General features: G+C 33.1%; 1 protein-coding gene across 3 annotated transcripts; it reads right to left on the bottom strand.

Moving 5' to 3' along the window:
- Window positions 1–1,035: 1,035 nt before the first annotated feature.
- On the bottom strand, window positions 1,036–24,353 carry LOC110629214 (probable inactive ATP-dependent zinc metalloprotease FTSHI 4, chloroplastic). 3 transcript variants are annotated; one of them, XM_043949486.1, is made up of 16 exons: window positions 23,684–24,353; window positions 19,828–20,203; window positions 12,904–13,162; window positions 11,956–12,087; window positions 9,395–9,469; window positions 9,188–9,313; window positions 8,992–9,101; window positions 8,827–8,905; window positions 8,550–8,687; window positions 8,338–8,449; window positions 4,644–4,807; window positions 4,434–4,539; window positions 3,805–3,881; window positions 3,167–3,310; window positions 2,866–3,073; window positions 1,036–1,360 (listed from the first exon to the last, which is right to left on the bottom strand). In XM_043949486.1, exons 1-15 carry the CDS (start codon window positions 24,207–24,209, stop codon window positions 2,930–2,932), a joined length of 2,568 nt encoding a protein of 855 aa, XP_043805421.1. In that variant the 5' UTR covers window positions 24,210–24,353; the 3' UTR covers window positions 1,036–1,360; window positions 2,866–2,929. The 3 variants fall into 3 exon arrangements, with proteins under 3 accessions (XP_043805421.1, XP_043805420.1, XP_043805419.1); XM_043949485.1 differs by having other exon boundaries at window positions 1,036–1,357; XM_043949484.1 differs by having other exon boundaries at window positions 1,036–1,346.
- Window positions 24,354–27,942: the final 3,589 nt, after the last annotated feature.

Below are 27,942 nucleotides of genomic sequence, written 5' to 3'. Positions count from 1 at the left end.
TATTTTATACTTTTTTCAATTAAAATTTAATTTTTTAAAATTTAATTGTACCATGCTGTTATTAATACCGTTAAAAAACTAACGGAATTACTATACCACTTGCCATTAATACCGTTAAAAAACTAACGGAATTACTATACCACTTGCCACATCAACGCTTTATCACTATGCTATATCAGTAAAATTAATTGTAAAAAAATTATATACTTTATTTTTGTTAAAATTTCACCCTAATTAAATTCTATAACTTCTAATGTCTAACTAAATAAATCCTACCATTACTTATATAGTTAAAGACTTAAATTATCAAATTACTTTTTTCATTATTAAATATATTTAAAAATTATTATTATTATTATTCTGTCTAATATGCTTATTATTTAGCATTACTTTTAAAACTATCATTAAAAAAATAACCTTATTAAATATATTAGTTATGAAACATTAAAAAATAATTTAAAATAATATTTAATATAATTTAGTTTAAAAATATTAAAATAATAAAATAATTTTTTATAATTTTTTTAAAAATTATTCTTTTAACTCTTAAATATAATATTAATCAGCCACTTTTTTTTAAAATATATTAATATTTACAGTAAATTTTAAAAAAATTAATAAAATAAATAATTATTAAAAAAACTATATATTATAATTACATCCTAAATTTTTAAATTATCATTAATTTTATTTTATTTTAAAATTTACCGACAAGACATACTGATATAACATTGACATAGCAAGTAACTTAACAATTCCTAATTACAACAAAATTAAAAGTTTAAACTATTAATTCTGAAATTTTTTATTTAAAAAAACTATACTTAAATTTAAATTCCATGTATCTCTAAGATTTTGAAAATGGTCAAAATTAATTTGAGCAACAACAGATTATAAAGTTTAGGTACAATGTATAAGATTAAAAGTAGATATAATCAAGAATTCACAAAAATGTTTAGCTTTTTAAGACCAATAGGTCTTTATTAATTATATTCTCATATTATTCATAATGCAAATAATTATTTAGAAGTTATATAATATAAAATTGGCAAATTAGATAAAAAAGTTCAACATTTTGCGTTTTATAACCCTTTATGGCCTAACATTCTACTTGTATAACAAAGCCTAACCTTTTCAATTCTTTACAATTATAACTAAACAACAAAATTGATTTTAACATACTTAAATTCAATACAATCAGCAGTTTCATAATAACAATATGCAACAACCATCTGCATCAACATCCTCAACTGCACCATCTGTACTAGTACCATTTGAAGCAATAGCAGCACCCTCAAATGCACTATCTATAGCAGTCTCAATTGCATCACAACCAATAACATCATCTGTATCAACACTACTACGAGCAGTTAGTCCAATTGCCAAGTTAAGTCTACTGAATTTAAATTGGTCAAAATCAATTTAGAAGTCTAACTATAATTGCAACTAATTGAAAAGGCAAACTTTATTATACAAAATTAGAAGGTCAGAGAATAAGTGTGACAACACGCAAAATTATAACATAATACATATAAAAATTGCTAGTTAGTTATCATTTTAGGGTTCATTCTACTTTTAGAGTATATTTATTCATTTGTTCAATTCTTATTTATTTATTGTACCATGTAGGATTGTTTATGTAGTACAACAGTTGTACTATATAATATAATTTTTCCATGTGGAAAGGCTTCTCTTTAGCATAGCTTTATATAGATATATAAATATAGATTGGCAAACATAATCCTAAGTTTGCAATGTGAGATGACTTTATAAGCAATAATGATCAGAACAAATTGTTAGGAAAGATTTTAGTTCAAGCATGAACTTGGTTTTACTTGATTCTTACTATTTTTCTTGGTGATTTTTATCAAATTTATGTCAGATTTAATTAAGGAAAAGCTGAAATTATTATATGCTAATTCATAAAAACCACCTCCATCTTGCAGAAGAATTTGAATACCTGGCCACTTCTGATTTAGCTTGGAGAAGCATAACAGACTTGGCAAGATATGTACATATGGGTAAAACATCCACATGCATACTAATATAAAGTTAAATGCATTAAAAAGGAGAAAATTTTGGAAATTATCACAGGAAGAAAGATGGCAATTTTTACATTATGATTATGATTCCTACATCATGCAACAACAAAGAAGTTTCCAGGCAGAATTAGGGTGTAATAGACTTAAATGCCCTTGAGATTGGATACCTTTACTAAAGCATGGAAGTTCATGGAATAACCACTTGACTCCAAAGGCAAAAGTAAAAGATAACCAACAAAAGCAAAAGACAGAAGCTGCTCTTCTAGAAACCACCTGGTACTGGGCAAATTTTCAAGAAATGGAAGGGAGGCCTAACCGTACCAATCAAAAAGAGGGATGGAAGAAAAAACTAGGAGGAAACTATGGTGCAATCTAGAAACTATCCAAGAAGATGATGGGTGAGTAATTTGGTCACCAACTCTTGACCATGGAACAAGTCTATGGCAACTATTTTTTAAAATTGTGGGGTGGAGCCAGGTGTCACGGGCTCACTTATTTCCCAAGTGATTCTCCCCGTGCGGCACTAGCTAACTCCCCAAATGAGTAGGCTAGTTAGCCCTAAAACCCCTGGCTGACTTGCGGCCTACCACTGCACTCAGCGGCCTGGCGGCTGGGCAAGGTGCGAAAAATTGGCCCGTTCCGCGGGATGAGTCTTTCGGTAGGCGACACAGGGAAGGAGAGATGAATATATGGTGCTGCTTAGAAATTTCTCTTATGCCACCAAACCGGCCCCCGCCCCTGCCCCTGCCCCCCCCGCACCCCAAAAAAAAAAAAAAGAAAAAAAAAACAACAATAAAATGAAGTTTGAGATGGAACTGCATACATGATGAGAGGAGGGAGGCATGGAATTGCATTCACACCACGAAGGAAAAAAACATGAGTCTTCTTCAAAGGAAATGGCTGGACATTAAAAGTTGTGGCTTCTTATTGTCTTCCTCAATCTCCATTGAAGCTTGGGCTTGTATTTCCTCAATCCTTTTATCCCAAATACCATCTATAAGCTTCCAGGTCTCATCACTGATTATTTGAGTCTGTCATCAAGCCATTTGAAAAAATTATCAGAAGACTCTTCACCAGTATAAATAAGGTGGCATAGGAAAATTCACAGAATGAGTTTTCACAACCTCCATGGGGCGGGGAGCACCAAAGGTTGAAAAGCCAACATTCCCAGGTGCAAATGTAACTCTTCCAGGTAGTGTAATCCCATGTATACCCCATCGGCCCGCATAAATTAGAGCTCCATATTCATCAACAGGGCTCACAGCAGGCTGAATGATGAAAAGAATACAAAATCAGGAACATTTCAATCATCACTAACTTTCGGCAAGGAAATCTACCAAACAATTAGTACTTTGCTATCCAGAAACTGTGCTACAATGAGCAAATGAAAAAGCAAAAGACCAGACAGGAGAATAATATCCCATAAACCTTAATTCTTTACACTACTTTTTGCAGAACTTAAATGAATAACCTCTGCTAGAAGTAGAACAGCGAACTAGTCAGCAGTACCAAAATATAAAAGTGGAGCAATCAATCAAAGAAAGACGCCAGCAGACCATAAAATTGCATTTTGTTAACACACATAAATAATTATCCTTCTTGGCCTAGCTGATATGCAGATTTTCATTTGTAACATGTTTTATGTGTGCATCCGTGTGTTAAATTTATGTATACTACTTGATACAAATAAAATGTGCATTGATGCTAGGACAAAAAGCAATCAAGAAAAAATCATTATTCACCATGGAGATCAAGAACTCACTTGAGATATTCGTGGAGCACTTTTGTATATATCCCAAATTTTGTCAGCTTTTATCTCTCCCTTCTCAAGTAAAATATCTGCATAAAGGAAAGGCATCAAGTAAGAGATGTTATCTGTTATGATTCCCAGTTACAGATTGGGTCGCACGAAGATGAACTGGAAATGAAATCCTTGGAGGAAGCATTTAATACCTTAGACTCGTTAAAATGAGAGTTCTAAATTTGAAATGTGTTTGTAATTAATATGCCCGTTCTATTGAATAAAGAGAAACCGCTTATATAATGGAGATTTATACAATTATAGTACTTCTAATTAAAGTAGAAGCATGATACAAGCAATCATTAGATAAGAAACTCTTAAGATAAAGTAATAAGAATATAATAAAACAATACCTGATAATGCAATCTGTTTGTTGCTAATAAACTGTAATCTACTATAGCTGATAGGCTTTTTCAATTTGGACTATGTTTGAAGAATGGATTAGGTCTATTGTTATCCATAACATTACAGTTTTATGCATACAACTAAAAATTATAATTTATAGTCAATTTTTTAGTAATTTAAAAAAACCTAAGCAAATCCACAGGCATTAAACAAGTATTAAAATAAAGACAAACAACTAAAATGACCTGTAATTGTCTCTACAGCTGACTGGTATTCTCTTAGCACTGATGTACATTTTTCAACAGAATAACGCATGTATTCATCCCGAAGTGCTTCAAGTTTTGCTGCAAGCTGTAGTAAAAACGAAATGACAAATGCATTACGTTACTTTAAAAGCTCATGAAAATGCAAACCAAGCTTGCAACAAATTCAATATAAAGATCTTCAAATTGTACATTGGGCACAAGATCACTATGATTCCTATAGAATGCCTTCCCAAATGCTGTCATCCCAGTCTGCAGAATCAAACGCTCTGCATGCCTTGAAGCTTCTAATGTTGCTTTTGAAGAGATCCAACACAAATTGTCCACCCCAAACATCTCCTCCTCAATTACTCTAGCTACATAACAGAGAAATCACGGAACCCTATTAAATTCATCAAAAACATCAATGAGAGAATACAAAAAAAAGAACAATAAACAAGCGATGTGTTATCATTTAGCAACCTAATTTTACATCTGCCTTGGACTTAAAGAGAGTACTAAGTTTTGGTTTTGTTCCTTCTGCAAATCTGCTATAAAAGCATTTGGTTTATGCCATATTTATTGCTCCCTTTTGGTCGTGGTAAGGTTAGATCTTCCTTCTCCATGTTGTTTTGTGCTAGGTAATGAAGTTATTGATATGTGGATAGAGATCATGGGTTCAATCTCTTCATTTGATGTATTTTTGGCCATTATATAGGATTTCTTATTTTTATTCGAGTCCTTGAATATCAAATTTTGTTAGTGCATTTTGCAATTTTAGTATTTTACAATTAGTTTTGTTTAGAGATAGGAGCCATTTTGTCATGTCTGCAATGATATAAATAATTAAATAATAATAATAATAATAAATAATTAAATATCAATAAATTATATAAATTATATATACTATGTAATAGAATAATCTATAATATTATTTGATATAGAATATAAATATAGAATACAATTGTAATATAGAATATAGACTAATAATATAATATATAATAATAATAAAATAAAATAATAATAAAATATTTCAATATAACAAAAGAAGTTAATATTAGTCTTCTATAAATAACCATTATTTGTTATTATTACTAGTATCAATATTAAACTTCCATCGCACGTTACTAATACCAAGATAATTTATTATATATTACTAACACCAAGGGAAAAAGTGAGAAAAGTCAAAAGATTCCAACATCTCTATTTCTTCCAAGGAAAAAAGGTGAACTTTAACTATTACTAAAATCACTTTCTCTTCCAAGGAGATCATCTTCTTCCTTCTCTTCTTCTTCTCCTTCTTCTGTTCAACTTCTTTTTTCTTTGGCTGTTGAAGGAACAAAGAAAAAAACAGCTATTTTACAAAGGTGGTGCCTCAAACACCTAGCGCCTCTCGCCTTTGTCACCTAAGCATGCCTCACCCAGGCAATGCGAGGATGCTTCACCTAGCCTTGCCCGACACCTTTTCACGTGTTTAACAACACTGACCAAGAAGTAACTTGTAAACTTGTATTTGCAAAGAAAGGCAACAAAATAGCTTTAGATCTAGGATCTAACTTTCCAGAAGATAACCAAGTAACGTTAATGTGATGACCTTTATATATCAGTTGTTACATAACATAATGATCTAAAACTATGTTCAGTGATTAGAAGATATCAAATGGCAATCTAAATGTAGAACTTCCAATTGCATAGAAAAACTGTGCTTCCACCGATAAAATGTGTCTTTCAATTCGTAAGACCTTCTCTTGGCCTAGAACTACTCTTAAGTTGGAGACAGGCATACAAACAGGAAAACTTCATCAGAACCACATCCTACGAAAGCTATATCTGTCAAGATACCTGTTGAGATTATTTCTGTAAATAGCCTAAATTTGTAGTGATAATTAGGGATATGATTATGTGATATGATTAAAATATGATTAGACTATAATTAGAGAATTAATTTATTATATGATTATTTCTGTAAATAGCCTAAATTTGTAGTGATAATTAGGGATATGATTATGTGATATGATTAAAATATGATTAGACTATAATTAGAGAATTAATTTATTATATGTACTCTTATAAGTAGTATATATACCCCAATTGGCTTGAGGGGAATAATTAAGTATTTTCTCTCAAATCTTCTGCTCTCTTTTTCTTCTTTTAATCAAAGGTTTCATGGTATCAAAGTCTCCCCATCCGATGTTGGGCCTCCTATAAATATGTCATACACCAGTAAAATCCTGGGCGTGAGGGGGTGTGTTGAATCCCACATTGGTTGTGGAAAGGGGTAATGTGCCCTTATATGGGCCATAGGCACTCCTTCCCCTTGAACTAACTTTTGGGGTGAGTTAGACCTAGCCCAAATTGTCTTCGGCACTCTTTGTATGGGCTAAAACAGCCTCCAAGAGCATGGTTTGGACGATTTAGCACTGTAGTTCAACGGTTTGGAATGTCTCGAAGTAATTCTGATTATTCCATATTTTTTTCGTTATAATGGTGATAGATGCATCTACTTGGTGGTCTATATTGATGATATTGTCATTATAGAAAATTATCATGATGGAATCTCTCAGCTTAAGCAATATTTGTTCAGTCATTTCCAAACTAAAGATATTGGGAAACTGAAATATTTCTTGGGAATTGAAGTGGCATAGTCTCAAACAGGTATTGCAATTTCTCAACGGAAATATGGATATATTGGAAGAAACAGACATGTTAGACTGTAGACATGTGGACACTCCCATGGATCCAAATGTTAATCTTGTTCTTGAACAGAGGGAGCCACTTAAAGATCCTGCTAGATACAGAAGATTAGTCGGCAAGCTCAATTATCTCACTATCACACGACCAAATATTTTCTTTGTTGTAAGTGGGATTAGTCAATTTCTTCAAACTCCATACAGTAGTCACTGGGATGCAGTCATTCGCATTCTTAGATATATCAAAAGAGCTCCAGGACAGGGTCTACTCTATGAAGACAAGGGTCACTCACAAATTATTAGCTATTCTGAAGCAGATTGGGCAGGTTCCCCTTCAGATAGACGATCTACTTCAGAATATTGTATTATGATTGGAGGGAATCTCATATCCTGGAAAAGTAAAAAAATAGAGTATGGTTGCAAGATCAAGTGCAGAAGCAAAATATCGAGCTATGGTTTTAGCAATATAGCAATACTAGCCAAATGAAGTTGATATGTGATAATCAAGCTACCGTCCGTATTGCATCAAATCCAATTTTTCATGAGAGGACGAAGCATATAGAGGTGAATTGCCATTTTATTAGGCAAAAGATTGAGTCCGAATGTATTTCTACTAGCTTTGTCAACTCAAATGATCAGCTAGCTGATGTTTTCACAAAATCACTTCGAGGACCACAAATCAAGTATATTTGTAACAAGTTTGGAGCATATGATATGTACGCTCCAACTTGAGGGGAGTGTTGAGATTATTTCTGTAAATAGCCTAGATTTGTAGTGATAATTAGGGATATGATTGTGTAATATGATTGAAATATAATTAGGCTATAATTAGGGAATTAATTTATTACATGTACTCTTGTAAGTAGTATATATACCCCAATTGGCTTGAGGGGAATAATCAAGTATTTTCTCTCAAATTTTCTGCTCTCTTTTTCTTCTTTTCATCAAAGGTTTCAATACCAATTTACTAAAAAATAAGATATCATATATTAAAAAAATGCTAACTAAATTCTAACACCCATGCCAAACAATAAATCTAACATCTCTCTATCTGTAGTAGGAAGAATATGTCTAAACCAAACTCAGGACAATATTTAAAAAAAAAATTAATTGAAGAATATTCTAAACCAAAGGTCAGGACAATTTCTGTTCAAAATACACCTAAATGTAATTGAAGATAATGACGTAAAATAGAAGTTCAGATTCATGTAACTTACGAGCACATGCTCGCACTATAGCATTCACATAATCTGATTTCCTTGCAAACACCCTTCCCGTAGTTTCTGCATAACGCATATTTGGCTGGCTATTGATAGAATTTATATCTGTCTGGAGAAGATACATTTAAACATGTGATTGACATGCATTTCAAGTCAACACTTAAACAAGTATAATACATCATGAGTATCAAGCATATCCTTTCAATGACCTCTGTAAAAGGGTGGTACGGATCAGGAAAATAGCATGCAAGAACAGCAACAGCTGCTTCTCGATATGCCAATCTTAATTTTAGTTCCTGTGGAATTTCAGTACTATCTTCCTGGCCAGTTTCAAAAGTTCCTTTTTGCTGCATATAACAAATGCATTAAAAAAATAGTTTGTTGGACTAAAAAACGAGTCTCACATTAAAGAGAGAGAGAGAGAGAGAGAGATTTGTGCATAGATAACAAAGGGAGAGTAGGGAAGTGAGGTAGGGTAAGGCAAACCCTCTTCAAAGCCTCTAGAAGTTCTTCTCGTCCGATGTAATCTAAATCCTTCCTGGCTGTTAAAATTCCAGCTTCATTCCTACAATCCATCCAGGAAACATTAGCCTCTCTATATCGATAAAAAAAATAATAATAAGAAAGGATTATCTATCAGACAATACATACAGTATATTCTGCAGCTCTGCTCCTGTAAAATCTACTGTCAACTCAGCAATTTCCAGAAGTAAAGCCTCTTTTTCCTCCTCTGACCGAAAAAATTTATTTCTAGCATGCACCTGCACAAGTTTAATCTCAGTGATGATTAATATAAATCTGAACAAGAATTTTGCAAGGCCAATACACTTGAGGAAAAAGAAACTACCTTTAAGATTGCCAATCTGCCATCTTTAGATGGCAAACCAACTCTTATAATCTTGTCAAAACGACCCTTTCTCAAGAGGGCAGGATCAAGAATGTCAAGCCTATTTGTCGCACCTATAACTAGCACCTGACAAGCCCAAGTTTAGCAATGATAAATATATATATATATATATAATCTCCCATTCACAAAAAAGATAACAAAGAACACCTGAGATGTAAACTCTTTAAATCCATCCATCTCAGTCAATATCTGAAGTAGGCCTTGCTCCCTCTCAGCACCACCCTATACAAAAAATTGAATTCAGGTGAGAGAATCATTCTTAGGAAACAATTACATGTTCAGGATATTGCATTGCTTAACTGTCACTATTAGCCTATATCTAAAAGCTAATGTTTCATGCATCCCTCAATCATCACATTTTTTGCATATAAAGTAGATTAATCACTCCTTATCTTATGTTAAACTATTTTCTCACTATTTGAATTCTGAAATTTACTTAATGATGTGTGTGTTGCTCAAATCGGTTATTTTGAATGCTTGTCCAACAACTTAAAGGTCAAAAAGATCCATTACGATGGCTAAGTAGGTGTGAACACTTCTTTTGACACCAACAGACCTCTTTAAAAGAAAAGGTTAGTTTGGCTTTTTTTCATTTGGAAGGTACAACTTAATTGAAATTCTGGTAATTAATGTAGGATTTTCCTAATTCGACTTAGGAAGAGTTCAAGCACTAATGCAATCTTCGTTTTGGGCCACCAATATGTAGTAACAAATTGGGAGAGCTAGCAGAATTAAAGCAAACAGAAACGGTTGCTAACTACCAAACTCAATTTGAGGTTCATGTCTCTCGAGCTGGAAGCCTCACCCGAGATCAAAAAATACAACTTTATCTTAATGAATTGCAATAATACATTTCTGTGGAGATGGAACTTCATCAACCAATACACCTAGTCACAGCCGTGAACATGTCTAAGACTTTATGAATGGAAAAATTAGTCTATGTGTTGCAAGTCCTTCAACTTATTGTTCATCTCAACAAACAACGGAAGCAAAAAGATGCCTGAATAATTAAACACTTGAACCGCAATGAGATGGAAGAACGACGACAGAAAGCACTTTATTTTAACTATGATGAACTCTTTGTTCGAGGATACCAACGCAAGAAACTATTCTAGTTGAATCTAATAGATGATGACCCAAGAGATGTTGCAATGGACCAGCTACTGGCTGAACAATTCCAATTTCTGAGTTTGCGCTTGAGGACAAGCACATAGTGGAGGGGAGTAATGTTAGCATACCTAGGTTCCAATTGTCATTTTCTTAAGTTGTTAATTATTGTCCAATTTTCAAGAGTCATATTCTTAGTGGTTAAACCATGTTCTTAATGGTTAATCCATGATGTGAATAGCAAGTTAGTTTTTCATTTTTCTTTCGTGGTAGGAGGCTAATCCTCCATGTTATTTAGCAGTTTCCTATTTTTCAAGAGATGGTCATGTCTCCCTCTTGTATTTAATTTAAGTGCAGCAACTCAATAAAAAAAAAAAAAAGAAAAATTTCTAAAGTTTTTTAGTACAACTCAATAGATTTTCAGGTTCTCTAAGGAGCCTGTTCCATTGCAACCATAGGTTACAAAAAAAAAATTCATCTCCAAAAAATTTCAGCAACTGACCCCTAACTCGATTTGTTTCTAAGGACCCTAACAAAGGAGCAAAAGATTATCTGCATTGGATAGCATTCTGGGAGGTCTTTTGGCCTTGGAACATTTGTTATTTCTTTCTTGTTCACTGTAATCACAGTGGAAAAACTTTCAATTCTATGTTTTACTATGTATCAGTTTAATTCCTTCCTCTGCTCATCTTAATTCTTCTATTTTGAAATATTTTCAATTCATCACTGTTTCTGTTCCCCACTCTACTATTTATCTCCATCAAAATTTTCAAATAACATTATTTCATATTTTTGTTAGGTACTTGTCAATCATTTATCCATATAAATACTCTAACTCTCTCTCTCAAGGATTGCACCATGTATGGCATTACTTTGCCCACCTTGCGTCACCATTACTTCATATTCTCTAATTTAAGAAATGAATGTGTACTGTTGCCATCCTAGTTTCCCTTACTTGTCATGCAACAACTAACCCTCCTAAGACTACCTAATCCTCCTCTCCCAGTTCAAATCTAATGTTTGCTTACCATCTTGTGGTGCATCGCATCATCACTTAAGAACCTCATGTACAAAATAAATATCGCAGTTTAAATTAAGTCAATAACTGAATAATATTAAATGAAGACTGCCAAAAGGTTAATTGCTATGCTTGATTATCAACCTTCCGTACCCAACAACATAGAAGCATTCAAATAAATGAAAGAAACACTACCTTAGATGAATGTTTAAAGACTATGTTCACTATAATACATATTATTGTTTTTCTTTTTTCTAATATCTGTTATTTACTTAGTTTCAAATATTAATAAAAGGAAGCAACTTAATGAAGATATTAATCAAACAATTTGTTCCTTTGGTGATACAACATAATGCTCTTAATATTTTCAAACAAGAAATAACCAATGATTCAACTTCAAATTACAGAATGTCTAGAAATACCACTGAATTCCACCTATGCTTGGCTGCCTGGTTTCTTCTTCCATTGGATTTACATTCGTTTTAAACTACCTATCAAAGCTCCTTTCTATTCAATCAACTTTATTACATCAGTAACTTTAGTAGAACTTAATACATGCAAGCAACAACATATATCATCTTACCCCACCAATATCAGGTCCTCCACGCTTGCTGCCAATAGCATCAATTTCATCAATAAAGATGATAGAAGGGGCAAATGATCTGGCATTTGCAAAAAGATCCTTGACACGAGAAGCCGCCACACCTACAAACATCTGGAAGTCAACCTTTTGAGTTAGCAGATTTGGTTGGTGAAACAAACTAGAAGTCTAAGATTTTCATACGCTGATAGTTTCCTCAGTGTTTATTGAATATACCATATTTTTAGATTCTTTGAGGTGTTCTGCATATACACATTTGAAAGAGGTGACTTGGCCAATATTCAGCACAATTTGATAGTGTTTTATAGTTCAAATGCCTTTTACTATCTAGGAAGGTTCACTTTCTCGTATGTCTTCTTCCCATTCCTCTGTGTGTGCACGTGTGCATGTGTGTGTTGTTTATATATTCTGCAAGGATGAGAGAAGAAAGCAGTGAAATTCCAACACCCAAGCATATGTGGTATACAGAAGAATTTTTGAACAAAAAAGACAATGGATGGACTTTGAATTTTTAACCAGAAAAAAACTTTCCCATCCTTGTACAGTGTAAATAGAACATATCTTGTGGCTAAATATCAGGAATGCTCAGTGCATTGGACACTAGAGAAGGCAAGTCATGTCCTTGCACATCCAACACAACTACTTTTAATATATAGAATGTTTTTAGGCCAATTTCATGTGAGATTGAACCACACCCTTCAATCACTCAATTATGGGGCGAAGCATGCAATTAATTCACTTATATGCTGCGGAAAATAAAACATATAGCCATTCCTACAATGCTCATCCATGAGCTTTATATTTGTAAAATGAGATGAAACTACAATTTCAAGAACAGAGTGTGTGAAATATGGAGGCAAGTAATATTCTAATATCATTTGTGAATCACTTTTGTCTTATCAGATAATTCAAAGGAAACTCAGTCCTCACCTCTACAAAATCTGTGCCATTTGCTGCAAAGAAAGGCAGTCCTGCTTCACCGGCAACAGCTTTAGCTAGTAAAGTTTTACCAGTCCCTGGGGGCCCATGGAGAAGTACACCTTTTGGACAATATATTCCCTTATCTTGGAACTCTTCCTCATTCTTCAAAATTCGAACAATCTCCTGCAGTTCCCTCTTTATATACTCCTGGCCAGCAAAATCATCAAAGGTAACACCAGTTGTTTCTTCTGCTGATATAAACTTTGCCCTGGTTTGAATTGTTTACAAAAAGCAGAATCAGCCTTCCTCCTTTTCTTAAGTTTGGGGTTGGGGGGGGAGGGAGAAGACAAATAGGGCTAATAATCTGATTACACCTCTGATTTTATCAATTTGGTTCATAAGTTACTGATTTTCTTTCAATTGTATCCAGTGGATTTGAAGCATCTGCCCACACTAACATTTAGTTGAAAGGCAAAAACAAGCATCGACATAAATTGTTAATTTGAAGGTGTGCCAAACCTCAGGCACTAAGAGCCATCAAATGTTATTGAAAAATTCTCCTTCTTGAAGCTACTTAAAATGCCTTTTTGGAGTTCATATTTTGAAAACACGATCATTTACTGATTCTTAGGGCCTAGAAGGAGCCCCATCATCTGGATTCGTCATTTTACTCAAGTCACATCAGCACAAACATAAGCCCTAGACCCATTGAATACAGAATAAATCTAATAATTTGTGAACCAAATTGATAAATTTAAGTGCATAAGAGCTAATTGAAAAACACACGATGTTCAAGATTTTCAAACCATTTAGCAAGAGAAGAAATTGTAGGAAGTCTTGTAAGAAAATACTCAATCACAAAATAATCAGAAGACAAAGTTTAAGTGTCTCAGCAATTTGCGTATTCTATGAAACAAACCACTAATAAAGAAAAATAATACAATTAACCTCACACGCTCACAAATTCTTACAACCCAATTCAACCAATGGTGTTTACCCTTACTAGTTAGTGCTCTAAAAAATACACGCTTATATGAAATATATACTCTCATGTGCAAGCAAGGAGCTCACTCCACCCATGGCACGCACCTCACAACCTCTCAAACTTCTGCCAGCCAAGACAAGCTCAAAGCTGCTTATATAGGCATAACATTGGTCAAAACTTGCCCAAATTCAGGCACCTATTGCAGTTTACTTGGGCACTAATCCAAGTATGCTTGCAAAAGGCTTTTACATTTTCTTAATTATTAAGTATATTATAGACTAGACTTAATAGAAACACACTATTATGATCCCAGGTCAAGGATCATGTTCATAGGACAATTGATAAGGAAGGACCTTGTCAAAAAGAGCCCTTAACACCTTAGACTTGTAATAAAAGAGAGAGTCGTAAATCCCAAATACATTTGTTATTAATCTACTTGTTTTGTTGATAAAAATAAACACTTATATAGTGGAGAATTGTATAACTATAGTACTTCAAATTAAAATAGAAGTCCAATACAAGTAATTATTAGACAAGAAACTACTAAAATAAAATAATAGAAAATTAATAACAAACTAATAAGATAAGATAATAGAAAAGAAGCTACTAGATAATAAATGCAATTTATTTGTCATTGATAAATATAATCTTAGTTGATAGACTTCTTTAAAATTTGGACTCTATTTAAGAATGGATTGGTTTATCCATTATCTATAACATCACTCTTCTCCTGGACAAAGAGCTTGTCCTTAAACTCAATGGTATGATTTGTAATGTGAAAATAATTAATAGACTCCCATGTTGCTTGGGATTTAGGACAATGTTGTCAACTAACTAATACTTCTCAAACCCAGATGCCTGGTTCAAAGGCAACAACTCTATGCTCCTTATTATAATACTTTTTGTTGCGTGCATGCGATTGTTGTAAGTGTATACGGATTTCACTCGAAAGTAAATCACATTGTTCAAAGCATGACCTATAAGTGTATCCAGATTTCACTCAAAAGTAAATCACGTTGTTAAAAGCATGATTTGTAAGTGTATCCGGATTTCATTCAAAAGTAAATCACATTGTTTAAGGCATGATCTACTACCTCCACTTTTGTAGAATCCAAAATGTATAATAATAATGGATCATTTATGCCACCGCACAAGAAAAAGTTGAATTTGGTATTAGAGGCGAGCAGTATTCAGTTTAAACTGAAATAAGCGACCAAACTGAAATACTTCAAAAATTCAATTCAATTTTGTATTCATTTCGGTTCGATTTTAACTTTTAATTTTTAAAAAAATTCAATTATTTTGGTTCGGTTCTGTTCAGAAAAAATTCGACAAAACTAAATTGATTCATTAACAATATTATATCTTTTTGATAATATAGGGAGCAATGTTATTAAGGCAAAAGGCATAAGGCGATAGAGTCCACTATCACCTTAGGCAAGAAGCGAGGCAACGCCTTTTCAAAAAAGGCGTCAAAGCTATTTTTTATATATTATGTCTATATATATGTATATAATATCAATGGATATCCATATTCAAAAGAAAGAAACATATTATTTGCAAAAATATAAGAGAAATTAATTAATCAATAATAATATACATAATACATATACAAAAACCATCTAATATAAATGAAAAAATAAGTTATAATTTGTGAAATTCTAGAATTAAAAACAATAGAATAACACCCATTTAAAATAAATAAGAAAGCAATTTATAATTTCTAGTTCAAGCATAAGCAATAAAACAACATAAATAAATATAATAATTAACTAAAATTGCAGGAAAAAAAAAAGAAAAACAAAAGAGTTTTCACATATTCGAAGCAAGAATAGAAGATAATGAATTTATAGAAGATGAAGAAAAAAGAGAAAGGAGAAGAGAAAAGGAAACAAAAAAAGAAAAAAGAAAAGGGAGATGCAGCTGGCGTGGGGTTTAAATGAAGAGAGAGAAAGATAAAGGAAGAGTATTCCACCTCCCAACTAACATAGTAAAAAAGGAAAAAGTAAAAAAGTCAAAGATTCTAAATACATTTATTATTTTCCATTAAAATAACACTTTTCTATGTCCCTCCAACTTCTTCTTCTTCCTTCTCTTTCTTACTCTTGTTTCTTCCTCCTGCATTGGAAAAAAAAATTCTACAGGAAAGAGGCGACGCCTCAAGGCACTCGACACCTCCCTTCACAAAGGCGAGCGCCTCACCGAAGGTGCCTCGCATGGGTGGGGCAAGGCAGAACAGTGGCGCCTCGCCTTGTGCCTTTTCCAACACATTAACAACACTGATAGGGATATTGGACCCTAACCAAAATTGATATATTTTAATTGAACCTTAGAATACTGAAAATAAAATAAAGTGTTAAAAATAAAAAGTACAACAGACCGAGCTGAGCTGAATCAAATCAAATCAGACCAATTAGATTCAGATCGATTGCTTTTCTAATTCGGTTCAATTCGGTTTTCACAAATACTTAAATTTTGATTTTTTGTTTATTCGGTTCGATTCGATTTTAAATCAAACCGACTAAAAGTTCACCCTTATTTGGCATATCAGGGCACCATAGTCTATCTTGGTTCTAGTTTACCCTACTGTTGAAGGCTCAAACTAGTTCAGAAATTTCCAACGCCGAGTCATCGAAATGTGCTTGAATTTTTCATGAAAGAATTCAGCCTCTCTTCTAAATTTTTTAGATCATCCACAATGACAAGCTCTAATACTAAATTGTTGTGTTGGTTTATGGATCATCACAAGAGGATTGATAGAGAAGGAGCTAATCAGATAGAGCTCTTAATGCCTCGTACTCATTAATGATAGAGGGTCTTAAATCTCAAATACTTTTATTATTAATTAGCTTGTTTTATTGAATAAAAATAAAACCCTTATATAATGGAGGTTCATACAATCATATTACTTTTAATTATAATAGAATTCTAATACAAGCAATTATTAGATAAGAAACTACTAAGATAAAATAATAAAAATCTAGTAACAAAAAATCTAATAACAAACTATTAAGGTAAGATAATAGAGACAAAAAACTACCAGATAGATGCAAACTATTTGTTGCTAATAAATTATAATCTCAGTTGATAGGCTTCTTCAAAATTTGGACCGGTGAAGAATGGATTTGGTCAATCCCGTTATCCATAACATACACTCCGAGATTTTGTCAAGAAATGGTTGTGTTCTAGAATGAAGCAACCAGCCAAAAAGACATAATAAATATGGCTATTGCATTTGCTCTCTAGTTATGAGGTAATGTGGGCAAAAATCACCAAAGGTAATACGCCCAATTAAGAAGTACAAGACAACCGTATTCAATAAAAAGATGACAATTCTAACCACTCTTTAGTTTCTTGAGCTTCTATGGTTGAAAAATGTGATCCATTAGTTTTCCTTTTAACAATTAAGGAATAGAAGTTAAAAGAGGCAATGAATTGCTACAATATTATTCATACATGATAAGGTAATAAACTTGTATTGTGTAAAATATGCAGTAGCAATTATCAATTACTATTTGTGAACTTTTAAACACAGGCATAGATGGTTATCTCAAGGGAGCAAACAACTAAATACAGGTCAGCACTAAATACCGGCAATATTATTGTCAACTATCGAAGAAAGATATTTTAAGATTAAGAAATTCATTTTAATGACTGGTGGCACTTATCTATTGCTTTCTTCATAGTACTCCAAGTCTCCAACATAACTGACCAACATCAACAAGATGCAAGATGTGCTTTGTTCTCTCTTGTAGAACAAGAGATATGATCGTTCCTTTAGAGTTTGCTTCCTTCAAAGTGCTTTAATAATTAAGCATTATATGTTTATTCATAATATTGGCATTTGATGATAAAATGGGGACTGTGTTTTGCCCAACTCTAAAAGCAACTCCATGAATGTAGCTAAAGAATTGAGAAAGAGTAAAAGAACAAAATTTTCATCTATAGGTTCACAAAAACAACAAACATAAGGGGAAAAAATCAATACTAAACAAGAAAAATGGAGAAAAAGCATCTAAAGAGAAGATCCCCAAATAAATGCAGATACTACTTTTTTTTTTTTTTTTGAAGGGGGGGGGGGGGGGTAAATTCATGAAAGAATCAGCAAGGAAAAGGACTAAAACTTAACCTTAAAGCCTAAGTATCTGTCACGTATTATAGGAAGAAATACAGGCTAAATAAGAGACAGTAATAGAAGCCTCTAGAAGTATTATTGTTTGTTATAACTAACAGCTGGTACAGCTTGCTCTGTTAGTATAGCTGGTAAAATAGTATAAATATCAGCTCAGCTCAGCTCACATGTAAAAGTCTGCTAAAAGATATCAATACAATAATCTCTCTATCTCTCCCATTTCATCTCACTAATTTTCTCTTCCCTTATCTTCTTCTTCTTCTTCTTCTTCTCTCCTTCTCCTATTCACTTCTACTTTTCTCTCTAATTCAATTTGTATCAGAGCTTGTGCATCCATGGATATGCCAAGTAATTGTCATTTGGCTTCGAAACCATAGTCCGATCTACTGTAGTGAGTCAAGAGATGGTGAGAATTGCTGAGCTGGAAGAACAAGTGAAAATGTTGCAAGAATTGACCGAGAAAAATATAAAGGAACTTAAGGACTTCAAGGAGGAGGTGAGGAAAAATTCCCAGAATGCCAATGTGATTCTGGATGAATTGTGAGCCTTAATGATCAAGCATGTTGCAAAGAATGGCAAGGAGCCAAGGAGGCTGGTAGCTCTAATGAGAGTGGAAGCAAAACAGAAAACAGAGTACCGCAATCAGCTTCTGTGGACAATAGGGGACAGCTCTCGAATCAAAAAGAGAATCAGCCTATTCCAGCTCAGGATAAAGGAAGCTTAGGTACTCTTCCTAATCCCTTTTACTATCATGAGATGACCCAAATGTTGCCCAAAATTGAGTTAGTCACTTTTGAAGGAAAGGAGCCTAGAGCTTGGTTAAACAAGTGTGTAAAGTATTTTGAAATATATCACATCACGTTCCTGTGAAACAGAGAGTGTCATTGGCTACCTTATTCCTAATGGAACAGGGGGTATGGAACAGGGGGTAAGGAGCATACTTGTGAAGAATTTGAGAGGGGGATTTGCAATAGATTTGGAAATGAGGGTTTAGATGATATAGTAGAAGGGTTTACAAAGTTGAGACAAGAGAATATTGTGGAAGAATATTATGATGAGTTTGAGGATATGAGAATAAGAATGGAGAGCTTAATGCTGAATTAGGGGAGTCATATTTCCCCTCTGGTTTTATCGGAGGACTTAAAGATGAAATTAGATTGATAATGAAGCATGTTTCTCTTGCACAGGCAGTGGAGATAGCAAGGTTACATGAACAATTGTTGGATAAAAACAGATCCAAGAGAAGTGCCAGCTCTTTTAAGCCCTTAAAACCACAAATACCAGCCAAACAGCCCAAGTGACCTTGCAAACACTTACTCCAAGCCCTACCAAACATACCACCAAACATGATAAAAAAAACAAACCCAATTCTACTGCTACTAAATTCAGTAGTTGGTAGCAGTAACCCTACTACCTTGACCCCAGACACTATAAACACAGCCTCTAAATCTCAAACCTACCTATCAAACACCAACCCATACCATGTTTCGAGTGTAGAGATAAATATTTTTCTGGGCACCAATGCAAAACCAAAACACTAAATGTTATTATTTGCACAGAAAAAGAAGAAGATAAGGAAGAGAACAGAACTAGAGAGACGAAATGGGAAAGAGAGAAAGTATTGTAATGATATCTTTTAGAATGCTTTAACATGTGAGTTGAACTGATATTTATACTATTCTACCAGCTGTACCAACTGTTAGTTATAACAAATTTCTAGAGACTTCTATTACACCCTCTTATTTAGCCTATATTTCTTCCTATACTACGTGATGGTATTCAACAGATTTCAGCTATCAATCAGCCTTTCACTTACCGACTCTTGCCTAGTGACCCAAGTGCACGGCGTTTGAGTGGCTGCCTAATAGTTTGGCTAGGCTTTCCCAAATCACAAGGTATTAACTTTGCATAAATTGGCCTCATCATATTATCAATCCAAACATATAATGCAACAGATAAAGCAAGCCGCATAGACCAAATAACTGCAGTTGCAACAGTAGAATAAACTTCTGCAGGAACTGTATCCACATTAATGACCTCGACATTCACTATTTGCTGATGCAGCTTTTTCCAGATATCATTCCAACAATCAATTGGCATTCGGTCAACCACATGACGCCGAAAAATAATTTCCTTCTTTGAATTCTCTCCTGCTTCCTGGGCTTTTCCATCCTTGTAGTATGGGAGAATCACTGCATAAGATAGGTAACAACTTTTCAGCAAAAGATGTCAAAATCACAAGTGGTCCATCAGTAAAGACACAAACCACAAAAGATGCTGTCAGGGTTAAGCCAATTGAAATACAAACCAATTACCTGCTCAAGTAAGAATGACAAACCACTTCATAATGCATTTGAACTATAGATAATGGAAACAGAAGTAATTGTAATCAATCCTTACTCCATAGTTATATTAGCTCATTATTGCATTACCATCTAATTAGTTTCCAGAAGTGGCAGCAATGCAGTTGTTAGATAAAAAGACTGATTTTAAAGATTGAATCCCCCACCTATATATATAAAAAATAAATAATAAATAAAAAGAAAACCACCCTTCTTATCTTTTAATAAGCAGGCTGCACAAGCAAATACACCAACCAGATGCAGCATTTCACATGCTAAGGAGTTTAAGTTTTTGAAGGGATTATTCCTCTTGACACTTCCATTAGATGTTTTGGTCTTAGTCATTACCAAATCTTCTTAGAAATTCCATAAAATACCAAATTTCAATAATTTCCACATAATTCATTAAGAGATAATGAAATCCTAAGCAGTTCTTGTAATTGAAAACTAAAACCTTAAAGTTAGAGCTATAAATGAACCAAGTTGCTCATATATTTTATTACTCAAGCTTGTCGATATTCAATTCATTAAGGCTCGCAAGTTCACTTGATTAATAGGTTCTTGAGCTGACTCATGCATTTAACTAGTTTAATATTAAACTTATTATCCCAAACCTAAAATTCATTAAGGTTATAAATGAGTCAAGCTAATTGTGAGTTGTTCGAGATTGCCTCGACAAAAGCTCCATTTGCCTGGATCATTTCATTTTCTAAATAAGCCCAATTTGAGCTTATTGATATTTGGCTCGAGGTAGAAAAGAGTCAACATCGAGTATGGCTCAAGCTCAAAAATATCTAAATGAACCAAGCCTGTACTCTTCAAAGATTTACACACCCTGCTTCAAGTGCATTACAAAATCTTCCAAATCAAAAACCAGGCACACATAAATAATTAACTATAATTATATATACATAATCTAATATTTATTTTAGCACTTGTTTTATTTTATTGCACTACTAACATTATCAATTAAATAACATATGTGAGCAAAAATTTTTATTAATGTACATTATATTAATTTTATTTTTGATAAAATATAAATTGTAATTTTAATTTTCTAGTGTATTGAAATTTTACATTTTACTATACATTTAATAATATCTTATTAAACATAATTCCTTTTTTAAAATGAATTTTATAAATTTATTATGAATAATTAATATAAAATCATAAAGAGTATAATTAACATACATGCAATTTGAGAAAACATTAATAATCATAAGCCCATATCCATTGAAGAAAATTACACTAAGGCTAGGCATTGCATGTTATCAATAAATCACACATGGCACTTTTGCGTGTTAATGCTAGAACCTGGACAGCAAAAAGAGAGGAGAACTAAAAAAGAACAGAGTAATTGCAGAGACTCAACAAAAAGAGGAACAAATAATAGAGGAACAAGTCTTGTCTTCAAAAAGCAGAAAAGTAACCAGTCAGAGTTTTCAAGAAGCAGAAAAACAAGAAGAATAAAGAGAGAATTGAAGGAGAAGCAGAAAGAAAGAAAAAGGAGGGGAGAAGAATCCGTATAATGTCTTCTGTCCATCACTGGAGCATGGATGAAGAAGCAGAAAAGCAAGAAGATAGATGAGGAAGATTGAAAAAAGGAGAGCAGAAAAATAAAATAAATAATATCTCCCATCTTCTCACTAGACTATATAGTTTTTTTGATATTCAGTTGCCAATCGTTTTACCGTAAAGAAGAGGATTTCTTCTTATGTCTCCTACAGCAACTGGTTAAATGACGCTGAGAGGCCTTCTTTTTATAGTGTAAGGCCTTCTTTGTATAGTGTACCTAGACCCATGGAGGTACACCTGGCTTGCTCCCTATGCTTGGTGCGCCTAGTTGTGCCTATGCAATTTTGCTTGCCTGGAGAGAACTGAGCCAACTTGCCTTGCACCTCAAGCATGCCTTTTAGAATCATGCAAGAATCGGCTTGATAAAAGCTTACTGATATTTCACTTGAGTTCAAAAGGATCAACTCCGAGTTGGGCTCTAGCTCAAAAACTTTGATGAACCAAGCTTAAAACTCTTCAAAGTTCAATTTTGGTTGGTTCATTTAGTCCCATACTTTAAGTGCACTACAAAATTTTCCAAAACCAAATACAAGGCACATATACTACCCAAATAGTTGTGTGGTAATTTCATTCAACTAACTCCACAATATATACTTGTGAATATATTCGTTTAACTAAATTATTTTAATTTTTAACTAATTATCTTAACCTGAAATTTGCTAGGGCTATAAAAAAAGTCAAGCAAATCATGAGCTGTTCAATATTCTACTCAATGGCTCGACTTATTTTCTAAATTAACCAAGCTTGAACTTATTAGTATTCAAATTGAGTTTGAAAAGAGGAAACCTCAAGTAGCTCAAGTTTAAAAAAGTTTTGATGAACCAAGCCTAATCTATTTAAAGCTTAACTCTGCTTGGTTCATTTACCCTTTATTTAGATGGGGAGAAATGGAGAGAAAGAAAGGAAAGGAATTGAAAATTATGAAATTTCTCTTGTTCTGACAGAAAATAAGGAGGATAAATGAAGAGAAAGGAGAGGAAAAGAAGGGAAATTACATTTTCCAATCAGATGCAAATGGCCCAAGTTATTTCCCTCCAAATGGTGGGAATTGAAAGGAAATAAGCCGAAAATACTCCAAATATAAGAGAAACGTGAATCTGTGAATTTCTCTACCATTTATGCTCTGCATTTTACCACAGCAAGTATGTATTTGCTTTTCATTTTCTTTTTCTGGTAGCAATGCTCCTTCTATTTTAAACTAACAATGAAATGCTTTCTTTTTTACTTTGTGTCGTTTATCATTGTGTTGTTATATTGTTGGTTTTGCTCTTTTCTTTTATGTATTCAAATAAAACTATGGATATTTTGACTCTTGATTGCTGGTTTTATGCTTCAGACTTCTTCTCTTTTTTTTTTTTCCTTTTGTTAGTTTATGAGTTTATATTCCGGAAACAATTGATAAAGAAAAAAAAAACTGTAATAGATTATTAAGTTAAACGAAAGAAACACAGGGTATAATTGTTATTTGTCCTCCATCCTTTTAAGAGAGAAACTTGATTTCTCTTCTAAGTTATTAATCTATCCAAACAACATAAAGAAATCAGACTTAATTTCTTTGTTTTTTTTCTCTTCATTCCTCTCTTAAATTTCTCCCCAATTCTCTTGCACAATTAATCCAAACAAAGGGTTACACCCTTCTTCAAATGCGCTACAGAATCTTCAAAAACCAAATACTAGGCACATATACTATTCAAACGGTTCAATGTAGTACTTTCATTCAACTAGTAAACCAGCACAGAAAGAACGAAGGCATACCTGACACAGTCTGCCCATAATTTGAGTACTCCATAAACTGAACATTATTTGAGTTAAGAAGACTCCAGAATTGACTAAAATCAATCTTGTGCGAGTTCTCAGGATCCCACTCCGTTCGCTTCAACTTTCCACGCATAGTTAACAATGTCCTGCTCCAGTTGGATGCCATAACAAGCTGCCTCTCCAATTGCACATCCGCTTTCCTGTCTAATTCTTCCAACTCATTTACTCTTTTCCTCTCGGCCTCCTTCAATTTCTCGAATAGCTGGGAGGACTCGGCATTTTCTTCTTCTGAGTTAGTGGATTCCATAGCTGAGTTAGAACTGGAAGCAGCGGCTGCTAAAGTAGTAATTGAGAGTGTTTTAGGGTTAATGAACGGAATTAAGGTATTTTGGGAGCTTAATTTTTTAGGTTTGAAGGCATGTCTGTGAGATTTGAGATTAGTGAGAGAGCAGTGGAAATGAATAATAACGGGTTTTGGGAGCTGAACGAAATTAAGGGGAGGTTTTGAAATGACGGAATTCATTTTCTATTTCTGTAATTTACCATGTAAGGAAAAGAAAAGAAAAGAAAAGAGAAGAAAAAATGTCTCTTTTCTTTCTTACTTTCTAGTGCGGGAAATTTGGATTCTGATGACTGCTGCAACACCCGCTACGCGAGGTTTTATGGCGAGGATGGGTTTTTGACGATGAGAAAGATAACTTGGTAGATCTTTACGGCACCGTTTCTTTGGGGCTGAGCGATGTCGTTTCGCTCTACCCTCGTACGTGCATACCCTTATCCTCATGCATATCGTCACTAGTCTTCTCGCAAATTATTAAAATCTAATTTTTCATTATATTTATATTTGGGTTCTCTTTGTAAAATTGAATTAAAGAATTTTGTTTGGAGAAAGAAAAAAAGTAAAACGTAATCTTATAGTTTAAGAATTATTTTTAAAAAAAAATAAAAAAATTACTATTTATCTCTACTTATGTCAAAATGGAAAATCAAAATTTGAAAATATCTATAATGGTACCGATAATCAAAATACTAATTTATAAATTTTTAATTTGATTTGATTTCCAATAAACTGAAGTTAATAAAATCAAAATTTTTTATTTAGGAACAAAACTATTATTTATATAATCGATTTCAATACAATCAACGCTATATCCAGAGTCAAACTTTTAAAATAAATACTTGGATAACAAAATCAATATAACTTTCTCAAAATTTATCTCATTTCATCTTTTTAAAAAAATTATAAATGCTTAAATAAAAATAAATAATCAAAAAACTGTTCAATGTAATAGAATTAAACACAGTAAAAAATATAAAAAAAAATAAAATTTTTCTTTCAACATGAATTGCGTTTAAATATTTAAAGTAATAATAGGTATTTTTATTTTCTCTACAGCAAACTCTGAGATGGTTCATTTTGATTATATTATTGTAAATCACAAACCATCCGAATGTACGGTTTCTAACGATATCTTTATAGAATAATAATTGAAAAATCTTAGAAGGTTGAGAAGGGAAAAATATTTTAAGTACTAACTCTTTATCTTTTCTTGTGAATTCTAAAGGCTCTCTGCAGTCTATCAATAAGTTCTCTCTCATATCTTTTTATACTAAAACTCTAGAATTTTAGTATAATAATATTTATTTATTTAACTAATTAAATAAATAAATTATAACTATAACTCAAAATTTTATTAAGTAAGTCATATAAATTTTAGATAATTTTAATTAAGTACTTAATTCATTAGGTCAAAATCATACTCTTTTCAAATAATAATTTTATCCTAAAGCCATAAAATTTATATACAATCAAGTTCTACTTGATTTAAGTTCTCATTTTATTTTCTCATACTATTATTTATGAGTGTGACCCACTAAGTTTTAAATATGTTAACTGCAAATATAATTAACTAATTAATTAATTTGAAAGTTAAGAACATTATTTAGCAACATGTGAAGACGATCTAAATATTTAGAATTTCAAAGTGCATGGGTTCTTAGTGTAATTAATATCCTTTCAACACAAATTTCATAATTTAACATTTAATACATGGAGTTTGTTTGTTATATTAAATTATATTAGTTCTTATTTATTAGTCATTGACCTATTGAATAAAATTTCAAATTTAATTTGCTAATTTCCTTCTACCTTATGCAAGAATTTTATGATCAATGCTAATAGAGAACAAATGGGACATTTCCTAATAAACTTGGGTGATAAATCATATCTCAACCTCATAAACACTTTCCTACAGTTTCTACTGTACCCAATTCATTCTCATTTATTACTCATGAATCAAGTAATGTGTAAAATGAATCAAAACATAAAAGTTCCTATATAATATGATTTATTGATTTCAAGTCAAAGAATCACTTACACAACTATTACTTTAGTAATTTATAGACACAAGTTATTCTCTATATAGATTTCTCAGACGGGTCAGTTTAGTGTACTTATTTATAAAAGAAGAAATTACTACTTAGTTCATATGGTATGGAGAAACTCATTAGTTAGTCCCTCATTTTGAAAAATGTATTAAAGCATCCCTAACGTTTTAAAAAGTCTACTTGTTAGTCATTCCGTTAATTTTACTGTTAAATATTTTACTATTTAGTCCCTATAATTTTAAAAAACTTATTAGTTAGTCCTTCAAATTTTTAAAAGGTTTACTAATTAGTCCCTCTGTATCAGAAGCATTTTAGACCTTTTTACAATACTTAACGGCTAAAACTAATAGAGGGACTAACTAGTAGATTTTTTAAAATATTAGAGACGTTTTAATGCATTTGGCAAAATCAATGAACCAACTACTGAGTTTATCTATACCATAGGAACTAAATAGTAATTTTTCTTTTATAAGTAGTGCACTTATTTATAAAGTAAGCGCCTACATATTAGTTATAGATATCTCACATATTTCAGCCTATAAGATCGGTTGCTGCCTATAAAAGAAAATAACATAATATGTACTGGTCTCAACAGCTCTAATTTGTCCAATAACAATGTAACAGCCCGGAAACCGATACCCCTCTGTAACGGCTCCAAACTGCTCGGCGCTAGGATCCAGATCGGCTTAAGGCCGCCTAGACCTGTAGCAAGCCTGCTACTGAACTCTGGATACCTGCTCAATCCCATACATGAGCCAACTAAACACTAGCTTTGAAAACCTTGTCTGTAAAATTACCAGGCTTAACCTTAAAATCACAGCCGTCAAGGCCTACACCAGTGATCTACTACTAAACTGAAAACATAGAACCCACTCTCTGAGGGTCCACATATAACAGGCTAGCCTTACTTTCCTTTATGGGTCAAGGGATTTTATACCCTTTCTTCCCTGATCACTGGAGTTTTAGAAACACAGCATATGTTAAGCCTAGCTTGACACATTTCTCATCAAGAAACGGAAAACAGGACACATGCATACACTAGGGATTCAGCACACACTGGGCAAAGCACAACTCTAGACATTATCTCATTATACTCTATCGCTTTACCACAAGCTCTTGCCATGCATAACCTGTATACACATCATGTCCATACATCATGTCCACAACTATACTAGACAAACATACATAACATAACATAACATCCTTTACTCTTTACATATCTTGCATCAACAGATACATTAAGTTTCTTTCATACATATACATGCCACTCTATCACAACCTAGCTATGCTATTACAGCCAAACACGGCAACCCATGCTTCAATTCTGCTCTCCCATAGCTCACTCTGCTGAACTCTGGCCCTGCAAAACTGGGGTTAAGGGAATGGGGTGAGCTACAAGAGCCCAGTGAGTAGAAACCATAAAACAGTTCATTCATTATATGCTTTCATGGAATGTGTCACAACACAAACATCTCACATCTCGGATTAGACATGATCCCAGAACTCCCTCTGTCGGTGCCCGGTCCCTACGGACTCCCAGGTCACTACATGTACTAGAGCCCGGCCCCTAACTACGGAGCTCCCAAAGGTCTTATCTAGACATAACAGGTAGCGGGCTACTGAGATCGCCTTGGTCCATCCCATAAACAAGAATAATGCAATGCAGCATATTCGTGATCTCTAATGCAATACAACCTAGTATCATATGGCATCCATGATGCGTGTCTCATGCTCATACTGTAACTATCTTACCCATTAGCTTTAAAACATGCATAGTTAGTTCTACTCACCTGAAGCCAAGCTGTGACTACCTCTGGGCCAACTGTAATACCCGGCTAGAATCCGGCATCGGGATTCCTGCCTTCCGG

The sequence above is a fragment of the Manihot esculenta genome, chromosome 13 (assembly GCF_001659605.2).
Source record: "Manihot esculenta cultivar AM560-2 chromosome 13, M.esculenta_v8, whole genome shotgun sequence".
NCBI classification, from domain to species: Eukaryota; Viridiplantae; Streptophyta; class Magnoliopsida; order Malpighiales; family Euphorbiaceae; genus Manihot; species Manihot esculenta.
Note: the sequence above shows the minus strand (reverse complement) of the source record. Positions and strands in the feature narration are given on the sequence as shown.

Excerpts from the sequence above, each read along its gene's own strand:
- LOC110629214 (XM_043949486.1), bottom strand. The coding sequence starts at position 24,209 with ATGAATTCCGTCATTTCAAAACCTCCCCTTAATTTCGTTCAGCTCCCA. Across the intron at positions 9,102-9,187 it reads GCAGATTGGCAATCTTAAAG|GTGCATGCTAGAAATAAATT; the intron begins GTAGTTTCTTTT and ends AAACTTGTGCAG. Across the intron at positions 4,540-4,643 it reads ATAGTGATCTTGTGCCCAAT|CTTGCAGCAAAACTTGAAGC; the intron begins GTACAATTTGAA and ends TTTTTACTACAG.